This window comes from Monoraphidium neglectum (assembly GCF_000611645.1).
Source record: "Monoraphidium neglectum strain SAG 48.87 unplaced genomic scaffold scaffold00557, whole genome shotgun sequence".
Classification (NCBI taxonomy): domain Eukaryota; kingdom Viridiplantae; phylum Chlorophyta; class Chlorophyceae; order Sphaeropleales; family Selenastraceae; genus Monoraphidium; species Monoraphidium neglectum.
This window is the reverse complement of record NW_014013071.1, coordinates 11,121-24,241: the sequence shown is the minus strand read 5'-3', so window position 1 is coordinate 24,241 and position 13,121 is coordinate 11,121. Positions and strand designations below refer to the sequence as shown.

The window sequence follows — 13,121 nt, the reverse complement described above, 5'->3', positions numbered from 1 at the left end:
GTTATCCTGGGGGGGCTTGACGGCCCTTGATCATCGTTCGACCTGCTGCGTCATGATCTCATGTGATGAGGTCCTCAAGCGCCTGCGACATGGCGGCGCCGCTCTATCCCGCGTTGAAGCCAGGAATGATCCCAACACCAACAACTTGGACTGCGCGCATCCCAAACTCACACACATGCAACACGTCCCTGCGCTCGTGCACCCATGCGCGCACGCTCAACGCAAACACATGCACACGCGCACGTACCATCTCACCTCACAACCTCCCGTCGACAACCCCCTCGCCTCCAGGTGCGCCGCTACCTGTCCGCATGCAAGGTCGTCCACCTGACCAAGCCCTCGGTGCTGATCCCCCTGATGGGAACGGACCTGGAGACACGGGAGCGCACCCACGTGCCCGACGGCTTCTGGCGCGGCGTCGCGGCACAGCTGCGGCTGACCGCGGAGCAGAGGGAGGACGTGCGGGCCATGGACGCGCTGTACAAGGCCCAGATCGGAGGGTGGGTGCGGCAGGCATGCTGCATGCGCTCTGCACATGCATATGAATGCAAGAGCGCACTCAGCATGCATGCACGCGTGCATGCAGCATGGGGGCCACCCATGCGCTGGCTGATGCAGGGCGTGGGAGTGCATGATAAAGGCGGGCTCCTTCAAATTAGCTGGGGCTTGCTGCGGCGGCGGCGCGTTAACCGCGCGCTGCGGTCGCATGCGGCTGCCAACGCCCCGCAGGGTGATGGAGGAGCGGGCCCAGTTGCAGGCCCAGCTGGCCGGCATGGCGGCTGACGACAGCGCCGCAAGCTTTCTGAGCAGGTGTGCACCGCCCTGCCACCTGCTTTCACGGACTCTGCAGTTGTGCTTTGCCGCGCCCCGTCTGCTTTGCACCAGGCGTGTCCAGCTCTGTTATCGCAAGGGGTGCATTCTAGGTGGCGGTGTTTACCTCAGCAAGGCACAATTGGATGCAGGACATGCCCGCAACCGTCAGACGACCCGGCCAACCCTCGACCAGCGCTTCCTCCTCTCATCATCCCATTGCCCGCAGCACCTCGGGCCCCACCGCCGCGCTGGAACTCTCCAAGGCGCTGGCGACCAACATGGCCAAGGAGGCGGCAGCAAGGCGAGCCGCGGCTGTGCATCCTCTTGCTAGGAGCCAGCTTCCGCTCGGCACACGCGGGCCCCCTTCGCTCCTTTGCTCGCCTTCGTGCGCACGTCCCGGCCCCCCTCAAATGCCGTTGCCCCTGCCCTCAACGCCGCGCCTCCCCTGCGGCCGACGCCCGTTGTGACCCCGCAGGGGCCTGCTCTACGCGCTGGTGTTTGAGCAGCTGTTCACGCCGCTGCAGATGGCGCGCGCCGCAGTTTACAGCTGGCCCTTCATCGCAGACGTGAGCCCACATCAACGCCCGCGCTCACGCACGTGTGCGGGTGCCTATGTGTGCAAGAGTGCAGATCTCAACACCTCCTGCTACCTGCGGCGGCTGTCTCCTGCGCATCTCCTGCCTGCCAGTGTGCTCTGGTGCTGATCAGGCCGCCGGCGGGCTCCCCCTTGCGCCCCCACGCATTTCTGCAGGCCCACCACATTGTCAAGGCGATCTGCTCCTTGGAGCCAACGCAGCCTGAGGCGGCCGGGCTCGCGGGTCCGGCTGGGGGTGGCAGCTGATGCGCTGCCGCCGCTGCATGGCAGGCATGGCGCCTCGGCGCTGTCTTGTGGCCGGGCCTGGTCATCCCTTGATCAGATGCATGGAGGCATGACGCACATCGAACACACACTGTGCGCCTTGCATTATGGAACAACTGAACTAAACAACTGAACCAAGAGATGATGGGGTGAGCGTGTGATCGCTGACCCTGCCAACGGCTGTGGCATGCTGATTTTTGCTTTTTCAGAATGTCGGCGTTTTGCGTGAGGAAACGCACAGGCAGCGGCGCCTCGCATCCAGTTTGTTTATGGCGCGATCGCCGCTGCGCCTGAATGAGGTGCGGCTTGCTGATCACTTCAATCATATGCAATGCAGTCTGAGTTGCACGCGTGCAGATGGACTGAATCTGGCGCGTGTGCGTGTGTCCGTTCTGCTCCAACCAATGCCGCCTCTTGATATGCTGCCATGTGCATGAGCAGCTGAACAGCGCCCTTGCCCCGCGCCCAGATGCCAGGGAGGGACCTGGGGGGTCCTCGGGCGTCGCCTGCGCTGCGTGACCATTAACAACGTGAAGTTTGGCAGCCCTCTGTTCTTGAACACCCTTTCATAAACTTCCCTTTAAGCTTTTTTACATTGAAGCGGCCTTACGTGAATTTATTTTAAGGCGCAAGGCACTCAGTCAATGGAGCTGTGCTTGCAGGCGCAAGTGCGACCACACAATATCAAACAGCGTGCCAGGCGTGGCCGGCTGTTGGCCTTGGCCAATGGGGCATTATTGATGGTGGGCAACGTTATGCTGGCTGACCACCATTTGGCGAAGCTTCTGCCAAAGCATTGCCTCGTACCCCACGTGCGGGCCTGCACATGTCGACGGGTTGCACGCATGCGCCGAGGACGCGTGCTTGCTGTGCACGCCGCAGCCTGCGATTGGCGTGTGCCTGTGACCCTGAGCGAGCGGTGGTTCAGCTGGCTGCAAGTGCGATTGAACGGTATGGCAAGCCGCCCCTTATTGTTTAGCTTTTCTTGCAATGAAATGCAGCATCTGGCTAGCCACTTGACGCCACTAGACGTCAGTAGGCTGTGAGTTGTCCTGCAATGTAATGCAGTGGGGTTTCTGACACGCGCCCAACTCACAGAACTTGCCCGCGGTGATCTCTTTTCGCCGTGGTCAAGTGCAGCGTGTTCCAAGTTCAAGTATTTGGGCTCGCTTGTTGCCTCTGACTGCACATTTGAGGTGGATGTCAGCGCGCGCATTGGCAAGGCAGCTGCTGCCTTCCAAGGGCTGCGGCATGTTTGGGATGCCCCCACAGGTGTTTGGGGTGGGCCTCAAGTCTGTTGTCTACAAGACGTGCGTGCTTCCCATTTTGCTGTTTGGCAGTGAGCCGTGGGCGCTTCCCAATGGCCTGGTCAAGCGGCTAAACACCTTTCATGAAGACTGCCTACGGCAGATGTTGGGTGTGCGCCGCAGCGACCGTCAGAGCAGCGCACATATCCATGATCGTTGCGCAGAGCACCCCATTGTTAGCTACCTGTCTGTTTGTAACAGGCTGCGCCAGCTGGGTCACACGATGCGCATGACCCACACTCGTCTGCCCAAATTGGCGCTTTGGAGCGCCGCCCCCGGCCCGCGCGCTGTGGGGCGGGCGCGCACGTCACGGTTTGACGTAGCGAGGCGAGACTGTGCTGCCATAGGAATCGATGTCCCCGTTCACCTAGATGACCGCTGCTCTAACCGCCCCGCTTGGAAAAGGCTTGCTTATCTCTCCAGCCAAGGAGCCGTGCGCCCTCTAACTAATTCCCGACTTGGCCGCACCCGCTTTCTCCTCTGGCCATTACGATTACTGTAGGGGCGTTACCCCTTTGGGTAGCCAGGGTTTTTTCCCCTCGCTGCTGGAAAAGCGTGATGGAATGTGATGGAATGTAATGTTTCTGACACTGCAGGCGCTTCTCGAAGGTCACAGCAGGTGGTGCTGGTCGTAACAGGTGTTGCGTTTCTTGCGTGCAACGCTGTAGTAGCTTGACAATAGGCACAACAAAACCCTGAGACGACTGCTCAAGGCTTGCGCGCGGTGTGGGTTTGATTGCGATTTTAGTTTGCAGGATAACGGGACCCTGAAGGCAAAACCTCGCAACACTGAAAAGGACAACACCAATGCAGGTGATGAATTTTGCAGGCTGGGGTGGGGCATTCGCTGTGTTGTCAACAAGGGGACAATGAAGAGAGGACAGCTGAAATGACACTGTCCAAAAACACGTGAGCTGGAAGACAGTCAGCACATGTCACGTCCCAAGGGGCCCGCAGCAGGGGGCAAAACCATTGCTGATGTCAACAGTCAACGGGTGGAGTGTTGCTCTCTAGGCTAGCAGCCATACAAACATTCAGCACTTTGTCTCAGTTAGGCTGCTTGTCGTGACAGGAGGGGGGATCGCGGAGCCTGGCTCGTCGCCTAGTGCCGACCTTGGGAGCCTGGTGACGATGTCCTTCCCTTGACAGTTGCAGCAGTAGCACTGGCCCTGCAACTGCAGCACCCTCCTGTGCACCCCCTGCAACCGTGGTGGATGACTTGCATTTTATTTATCGTTCAGAAGCTGCGCCGATCTGAATCGTGTAGTGCCGCTGACTCGCCGTACTCGCTCCAAATTCAAATTCGACATCGCAGCCAAGCCTAGCGCTCACCCTGGCGCACATTATCAATAGAATGTGATCATAGGACGCGATCTTAGCCAGAATCAACAGTTTAGGTCACGCGAAACTGTGGTGATCTGGCGGGAAGCAGTCCTTGCGAGCCCAGTGGCCAGCTCAAAACAGCTGAAGTATGCAGTTGATGCAAGATTTGAATGGATTGAAGCAGGCGTGGCCCCACCGGGAGCAGCAGGTTGAGCTACTGGCACTGCTGCTGCAGCGGCATGCGCCGGATGTGCTTGTGCACGGGCCGCCATGCACAGGCAAGACGGCCATTGCGAGGTGAGGGAAGCATTCTCACTCACCGCATGCATGAGCACAGTGATCCAACGCCGCACGTTCAAGCACGAATAACGCCCTGCTCCCTGACAGCCCCTGGGGGCGTCCCGCGGCCACCCACAACGGCAACGCAGGGCCGTCGCAGAGCGGCGCCCGCACGCCTATCTGCGCTGCACGCGCTCCTCCAAGCTCCGCCAGATCCTGTCCTCGGTCCTCAGCCAGCTGCAGGGCGGCGTCGGTGCCGGCGCCGGCGTCGGGGCAGGCAAGCGCAGGCGGGCGCAGGGGTATGCCGCGCCGGGCGGCTCGGAGGCGACGCTTATTGCGGACCTGCAGGCGGTCTGCGGCGCCGGCACGGGCGATGCAGCGGCGGCGGGCAGCGGGCGCGACCAGCAGCAGCAGCAGCAGCAGCAGCAGCAGCAGCAGCAGCGGTTGGTGGTCCTGGACGACGTTCACCACCTGCTGATGGCGGACGACGCGGCGGCGCGGCCGGGGGACGGCGCACCCGTGCTCCGCGGCCTGCTGCAGGTGCACAAACGGGCCCTTGATCGGGGCACGTGCCGCGCGCAGACGGCTGCAGCCTCGGGCCTCTCGCGCGCAGCGCACAGAGCAGCCGCGCCACGCATCGCTTCTGCATCGCGGCGGCTCGCCTTTTTGACGAGAGGGTGGCCACAGCTCCCTGACTGCTCCAACCTCGTTTCAACAGCACACTAATCTCTCCCCTCTGCCAATGCCCCCGCCTCCCAGCTGCGGGAGCAAGCCGGCCTGGCCATGTCATTCGTCCTTATCAGCGGCGCAGACGCCGGCGCCGGGCCGCTGGCGTGCCTGGGCCAGTGCTGCTCCCTGCAGGTGTGGTGACTCATCACCCGCCCACCCCCACAACCTGATGGCGCCACGCAGTCACGCAGCCTGAACGAGACGGCGCAATTCTAGGAGACAGCAGCAACCCACACGCACCCATCAGCCTTGGATGTGCGGTACCTCAAGCGTGCGCATGCACGTCGCCATCCCTCTTCCCAGGTGGTGGCGTTCCCTCAGTACACAAAGGACCAGCTGCGTGACCTGCTGCTGCGGTCCGCGCCCTCCGGCACCGACGCCGGCCTCTACTCCCGCTTCCTCGAGAGCCTGCTGCTCGCCTCCACCACCAAGGCGCGCGCAGGCCCGCGCGTGCGCGGCGCTTGCAGCATCGAAAGGGTCCCGCAGCTGGGCCCTGTGTGCTGGGGTAGCGCCCCATCTATCAGCTGTCGTTTGACTCGTGCGCGCTGCCGCCCATCGCAGGTGTCGTTGTGCCTCGCAGACCTGCGCAAGGCGGCGGCGCAGCTGTGGCCGGCGTATGTCAAGCCCCTCGGGATCCAGGTGAGGCTTGGGAAGACGAACGGGCAATGTTGATCTGGCAAGCGGTTGCAGTTGCTTGGCCCGGAATGCCACCAGCTTGCGTCATTCCCATACATGCTGCACAAACATCTGCCATCTTGCGTTGCCATGCAGGCTGGGGCACAACAACAGCAGCAGCAGCAACACGCGGCAGCCGCGTGCGAGGACCGGGTGGCCGAGCTCTTTGCCGCCGCGAGCTCGCGAGCAGCGGCGCTGGCGCGCACCTTTGAGCCGGGCGCCGCCACGGCCAGCGCCGCGCCGCTGGCTGGCGCGGCGGGCGCGGGGGGCGGCGAGTTGCTTCTGCAGGGCCTGGGGGGATCGGGCGACCTGGAGCTGCCGTTGATTTCCAAGTTCCTGCTGGTCTCAGGTGCACAGCGTGCACAGCCATGCGCCTGGGAGGGGCCAGCAACACAGAGGCCCGGCGGGCGACTCACGGCCGTGCGGTTGCCATAGTCGCCGTTGCAACGCTCACGGCGCTTGCCTGCACCCGCCACCAGCGCGTTGCCGCAAGGTTGATGTGTGCGCGCCTCCTCTAACAACGGGAGCTCGTCCCTTTTGACACACCCCAAAGCCCACCTCAAGGCCCTCCCTCTGGTGCCTCGCCCCCCCCCCCCCTCCCCAGCTTTCCTGGCGTCCCGCAACAAGCCCAGCGTGGACAAGCAGCTGTTTGAGAACAGCAGCGGGTCGCGGCGGCGCGGCGGCGGGCGGCGGAGGGGGGGCCAGCAGTCGCAGGACCGGCAGGTGGGGGCTGTGGGCGCGCGCTTTTCCGCTGCTACGCAGCTCACTCAAACATTCGGTAGGCGCCTGCCAAGCCTGGGCAGGCTGTGCAGGCCGTGCTGAAGAGCTGAGCCTTAAACAACCGTGCCCACCTGCATGTCTGACCTGCTTGCCGCGCCCCAACTTGAACACCACGGCCGCAGGCCGAGGCGGCAAAGGCGGCCCAGCTCAAAGGGCCCCACTCCTTCACCCTGCAGCGGCTGCTGCACATCTATCGCATGCTGCGGCGCGCCGACCCCGGGAGCGCTGTGGCTGGTGCGGCGGATGGCGGCAGCGGCGGTGGTGGCGTCGGCGGCTCGCACGCTGGCCCGACGAGCGCGGCTGCGGCGGCGGCCGCGGCGCTGTTTGGCGGTGGGGCGCGCGGGCCACCCGGCGCCGGCTCGTCGTGGGCACCCCCGGCCGGTGCAGGCTGCAGCTGCGATGACGACGGGGCCTCTGCACTGGACGTGGATGGCGCGGCGCTGCTGTCAAGCGTTGCTGGGCTCGTTGGGCGCCGCATGCTGAGCGGCGGGGGCGGCGGCGAGGACGCGCTCGGCGCGCCACGGTATCAGTGCGAGGTGCCGGCGGCGGTGGCGGAGCGGCTTGCGGTCGAGCTGCGCGTGAACCTGGCGGCTTACCTGCGGTATGTCTGACGCGCTGGCCACGTCATGCATTGCCATGCGGCGCCATGCGGTGCCATACGGTGCCATGCGGGGCCATGCGGACGCAGGGCGCTGTACTGGCCCCAAAATGCTTTGAGGCGTGATGCGCGTGGCGCCGCCAGCGGCACGGAGCAAGACGTATGACGGATTCTGCGTTATAGCTGCTCCCCCTGAAGCAACTGTGTTGCGCCCCAAGGGAAGGTTCGCATGCGGAAGCAGTGTGCACGCAGAACCAAAATCGGGCAGTTCAGGCCGTTGGTGACTGGCGCAGGTAGCCCTCCAACCTGATGCAAATCAAGCAGGGGCGATGCCTAGCTGCAATGGGAATGCACTTCCAGGACATCCTTTGTACTAGGGTCGCTAATAGGTAGGAGGCGATCGACACAGGCGCGCAGAGTGTGCTGTGCTTCGTTGGCTGGCATTGGCAGCAGGTGCGCGGGTGGCTTGCTTGTCGGCAGGGCCCATGCCGCATGACCCACCCATGAGGTGTTGGCCAGCGACGAATGCTTGCAGATACTACCGTAAGGTTGATCAAATCAAGGATGCCGCAACAGCGACTGGTACGGTGATTTTCAGCAATATGGCGCCCAAGCGCGCCACGGGCTCGGTGGTGGCTCTCTTAGTGCTTTCAACGCTCGGTAAAGCAGTCGTGGCAGCACGGGTGGATCTCAGTAGTGATGTATCAGGTGATTTGAAGCGGTCAAGCTGCGCACTTGCTGCTGATGCCTGGGCCGCTGGATGGACGGAAGCAGGACGACGTTGGCTCGAATGATATAAGCAATTCACGCAGGTTTGATCGTGGACGGAGCAGGTCCCACAGCGACAGACACCGCTTTGCGGTCGGCGCAGCAGGCGACAGCTGCGGAACCGCTGATCAAATGGCTTGCGCGCAAGCCGGGCCGCAGGTTCGGGCTCGACGACGATCACATCGTTGAGGCTCATGGTGAGGCGGCGGCGAAGTACGTTGCTCTGCCAGTCTTCAATTGGATGGCCACATCTTGCTTTTGGCGGGACCCGCGGCTCTGTCGCTGCGGCTCTGCAGTTTGGCATGGCAGAGGCGCGATCGGTCATGCCCACTGGAAAGCACCTTGTACAAGGTGCAAAACCAAAAGGACGGCCACCAACAGCTAGGGGCCGCATGTGCGGTGGCTGCGCCCGCACGCACGCAGGCAGCTGCCGTCTGCACGTCTACCACCCGCCGCCCCCCTCGATGACGGCGACGCTGCTGTGCAATGGGCGCGACGACGCCGAATGCATGGAGCCCTGCATTGAGGGCTACACACGGAGGTCCAAGGGTGAGGCGCATGTCGTTGCGTCATACGGCGCGTCACGCAGCAGCGACACCGAGGGCCGCGAGCTGAGTCGCATGAGGATGGCACCGAAGCCTTGGATTTGGCCCCGGAACAACGCCCTGCTGCTGGCATGCGCCAGGACACCACTCGTTGGTGATCTGGAAAACCTAGTGGATATGCTACTGTGCTGTTGACCAGGGCTCCCCCGGCCTCTCCCAGGTCTGTGTCACCAGCACTGCCCCGCGGTGTCGGGCCACCTGGACCCGAGCGCGCGGTGCCCTGGGGTCATGACTTGCGTCCGGCCCAGCGTCAAGTGCCCGGCTCGGACTGAGGACGTCCCGTACTGGTGCCCCTCTCCAGAGGCGATCGTAGGTGCGTGTCCGGGCGGCGCATGGTGGTGCCTGGCTGAGGTGGTCACCGACACGACGCAGCTAAGGGCTGCTGCAGCAGCCAAGAATGGGCTAGAGCTGGCACGAACCGAGCGGCGGTACAATAGGCCGCACAGCGCACGGCGAGGCATGCGCCCTGACACATCAGTACGCTCGTGCCGCAGAGTCGTGTGCGCGGCACGAGTACGTGTCCCCGGCGGCGAAGCGGCCCAAGGACGCGCCATGCGGCGGCGCCATGTACAGGGACTTCCTGGGGCGGTGGCAGTGCGGCGAGGGCGAGTGGAGGGAGCCTTGCAGGTGAGCGGGCAGCCAAATATGCGGCGTGTGAGCTCGCAAGCGGCGGGCAAACATTTGCAGTCTCGTCAGGTTGAGATGCAGGGCGCTATTCTGAAGCCGCCGCGGCAGTAAATCCAGCAGCGCTTGCAACCGTGACGTGCATGTTCCATGCGGGTGTGCCTGGCTGCCACAACAGGCCGGGCTACAACCAGACCGGCGCGGACGGCACCTGCACCCAGGCGTGCCCGCCGTGGCTGGTGGACTGCGGCCGCTTCTGCGCGTCGCCGAGGGCGGGCTGCGACACGCCCCCGCGGGACCTCTGCCAGCTGGGGGCCCTCAACGGCTGCACCACGCCAGACAGGTGCGTGGGCCGTAGCAGGAACTGCAGGGGGCAATGGGGCGTGGCACGCCCAAAGATTGCTCTGCCCGCACCCCTATGAATTGCAGTCTGCTGCCGGGCAGGGGGTCTGCGCAGGCACGCTTGGATGTCTTGGTCAGCCACGGACTGCCCGGCTCACGCGTGACGCGCCTCCTCAGCTTCCGGCGTCGCCGCCCCTCGCCCATGCAGGGCCCAATCGATGCTAACCACTGCATGCGTGGCCGAGGGCTACCGCTCAACGGAGAACTGCCCCCTGGCCCTGCACCTGCACGGCGGCTGCGGGGGGTCGCGGCTCATGCTGGCCAGCGGGCTGCGCGCGCAGGTGGGCGGGGGGCGCGGGGCGCGCAGGGGCTGAAGTGCTGGCTTCCGGTCGCTGGCCTCCAGTGCTGGTGATGTGCTCATGCCAGCCCTGGGTGCGCTCTCAGCGGGTGCCACACGCGGCATGACTCGCAGGGCAACGTTGTACGATTAGAGGCTTGGTGGGAGGGCGGCCGGCGCGCGGCAACGGCGGCAGGGGCGATGGCAAGCCAGCGGCATGGAGGGGCGCCTCAGGGAGGCGATCGGCGGCGCCTACTAATGAGCGACGCGCAGCAGCAGCAGCTCGTGCAGCAGCAGCAGCGGCAGCAGCAGCAGCAGCAGCGGCAGCAGCAGCAGCAGCAGCAAGAGGAGACGCGCCTGGTGAACTTCCTGCCGCACACCCAGATGCCGACATTCAGAGAGCCGAAGGAGACGGTCCTGGTGGCCCTGCGCATCACCTTTGCGCGCGGGCTCTCGCAGGTGAGGGCCGCGGGGCGCCGGCGGTGTCTGACGCGCGCAACATGGAGCAGCGGCCGCGAATGCGCCTATCAGGGGACTGCCTGTGCACGGGCCCGCGCGTCGCGGGCGGCAGCACATAAGGGGATGCATGCACTGCGCGTCGTGCAAATGACTAGGATGTCTGGGGCTGGCGCCCGCAGGTCCTGGGCAATGAGACGGCGGCGCTGGCGTCCTCGCCGCGCGCGAGCTACGCGTTTTCGGACGGCGAGGCCATCGAGCGCCTCACGATCTGGAGCAGCGAGCGGTCGCTCGACGGCGCCGCGGTGACGCCGCTGGTCGGCGGGCTCAGCTTCACGACCAGCAGCAGGGGCGCCTTCATAGCGGGCGAGCCGCCGAGCGGGCCGCCGCTGGTGCCGGTGGCGCGGCCGGCGGCTGCGGCCGGCAGCGGCGGCACGGCTTCGGCTTCGGCGGCGGCGGCAGCGGCAGCGGCGGCGGTGGATCCGGATCGGTTAGACCTCGCGCTCGTAGGTGGCAGCAACATCACGTTGTCCGGCGCCGCGCTGAACGGCGGCGTGCTGGTCGGCGCAGGCGCGTTCACCAGCGGCAGCGCGCTCAACGCGCTCGGGTTTGTGTTCATGCGCGGCGGGGGGCGGGACAGGACGGAGCTGTGATCTGGGGGGTTGCTGGGTGGCGGCGGCGACGGCTGGCGTTTGACGTCGGCCAGGCTGCGAAGCACTGCCACCCTCGTCTCATGTGCCGCTGCTTATAATGTGTGTTCACGAACCGCTTGCTTGGTCCGCTGTGCTGCGTGCGCGTTAGCCCCATCATAGTGCTTTGATTGAGACGAGCTGTTTTTACTGCAGATAAGTGCTAGGGCTCCAGCAACGGCATGCGGCGCATGTCTCTATAGATGAGTAACCGTGATTCGCTGACTTGCTTACAGGCGTGTAATGCTACATGTAGACGAGGGATCGTGAGGATGAGCTGGCGCAGCCACATGCGCTGACCACCATCAGCACGGCATGGGAAGGTCTAAGGACACAAATACATGCGGCATGCACACCACAAAGAACACGAATTAAAAACCGAGGATCTGGCCTACACATTGAAAGGGGGCTTATGAGACAGCAGGCAGCAGAGGCGATGGCTGGCGTGGTTCAAACACAGGATTCAGCCTCGCGCTGGGACAAATAGCCACCAGGCCTGCTGCACTTGACGTTGCGCCAAAACACAGGGGCACTGCACAAATAATCAGACTCGAGCCTCTCTGCTTGTAAAGGAATGCTCACAAGCGCTTGAATACAGCGCCGTAAAAATTCAATGCCCACTCTTGGGCGGCGCCCCCCACAGAGCCCTGCCCTGCCTTCCGGCCGGCGCCCACGACAGCGGCGTGCCGACAGGCGCTGCGCCTGGCGGCCGCTGCGCAGCTGCCCCCCTGCTCTCGGATTGCGAGCGCGCCAGGCCGTGCGCCGCGGGCGGCCTGGCGCCGGGCAGCCTGGCGGCTGCTGCAGGCAGCTGTGGCCCCGGGCCACGGGCGGCAAAGCCTGCCGCTTGCAGCGAGCGTGGCTGCCATCTGCTGACCGCTGCAGCCGCCGCCGCGCCGCCGCCGCCGCTGCGGGCCTGGATGACCAGGCCAGACGCTGCCGTGGCCCCCGCCGCGGCGGCTGCGAGTGCGCGGCCGCCGCTCCAAGAGCGGCTCAAGCTAGCCTCGACACCAAACCGCTCGCGCCCGCCGCAGCCTGCGTTCATCTGCGCCGCCGCTGCCGGCCGCGGGCCGCCGGACGCGCTGCCACCGCCTTGGAGGCCCAGAGTCACGCGCGTCCGTGCGCCAATACCCCCAGCCACGAGGTCGACCCACCCGCCGTGCTCATCCAAATGCGCATAATATGTGATTCGCCGTTGCCCCTCTTGCCCCGCGATCAGCACACCGCCCCCGTCTGGGCAGACGGAGACAACGCCGCCCGTCCGCACCGCCGCCGCGCGCCAGCACCGCGCGGCCGCAGCTGCTGCGGCCGCGGCCTCGGGGCTGTCTGGCGGCGCGGCCGGCGCGAGGCGGCAGGCGCGGCCGCCGAGGCCCGAAACAAGAGCAGTCAGAGGGAGTGAGCCGTCTGCCGCCAGCCGGAACGAGGGCGACGCGGCACCGGCGGCGGCACCGCTGTCGCTGGCGCCGCGGCCTGGCGCCGGCGGCACGGCAGCGACGGCTGCGGCGGCGCTGCTTGGGTTTGCTGCGGGTCTGCTCTGGCCTCCCTGGCTGGTGCGCGCAGCGGGGGTGCGGGCGCGACAGCACACCTGTGGGGGTTCGCCTCCAGCTGCACGACACCAGGTCTGACTTCTGTCGCATGTCAGTGCGCTCTGCCCCTCTGCATGGCCGGCCGCGGCGCCATAAATGGCGCTGCTGCTGCTGCTGCTGCTGCTGCTGATGCTCCTGCTGCTGCCGCCGAGCGCAATCGCACACTGGCTCCCTTTGACGTCGGCGGGGTTGGAGATCGTGCTGAACAAGTGGCTGATTTTGGAAGGCACTGCCTGGCTGCCGACGCCACTGCTGTCGCTGTCACGGGAGGTGCCGTTGCCGAGCTGCGGCTGCAGCGGCGCTGGTGGCGTGCCAAACCAGAACGCGTCAAAGATGTCCAGTGCTTCTGCTGGG

General features: G+C 65.2%; 3 protein-coding genes across 3 annotated transcripts; all 3 read left to right on the top strand.

Annotated features, from left to right (window-relative positions):
• Window positions 1-357: 357 nt before the first annotated feature.
• On the top strand, window positions 358-1,654 carry MNEG_4138 (hypothetical protein; the record flags this gene model as incomplete). The annotated part of the gene is made up of 4 exons (XM_014047390.1): window positions 358-500; window positions 730-810; window positions 1,289-1,379; window positions 1,565-1,654. 4 exons carry the CDS (start codon window positions 358-360, stop codon window positions 1,652-1,654), a joined length of 405 nt encoding a protein of 134 aa, XP_013902844.1.
• Window positions 1,655-4,450: 2,796 nt separating this feature from the next.
• MNEG_4137 (hypothetical protein) lies at window positions 4,451-7,376 on the top strand (the record flags this gene model as incomplete). The annotated part of the gene is made up of 8 exons (XM_014047389.1): window positions 4,451-4,599; window positions 4,731-5,121; window positions 5,341-5,442; window positions 5,614-5,760; window positions 5,872-5,949; window positions 6,082-6,334; window positions 6,590-6,708; window positions 6,888-7,376. 8 exons carry the CDS (start codon window positions 4,451-4,453, stop codon window positions 7,374-7,376), a joined length of 1,728 nt encoding a protein of 575 aa, XP_013902843.1.
• Window positions 7,377-8,964: 1,588 nt separating this feature from the next.
• On the top strand, window positions 8,965-11,148 carry MNEG_4136 (hypothetical protein; the record flags this gene model as incomplete). Its single annotated transcript, XM_014047388.1, has 6 exons — window positions 8,965-9,049; window positions 9,231-9,363; window positions 9,539-9,703; window positions 9,911-10,043; window positions 10,175-10,498; window positions 10,678-11,148. 6 exons carry the CDS (start codon window positions 8,965-8,967, stop codon window positions 11,146-11,148), a joined length of 1,311 nt encoding a protein of 436 aa, XP_013902842.1.
• Window positions 11,149-13,121: the final 1,973 nt, after the last annotated feature.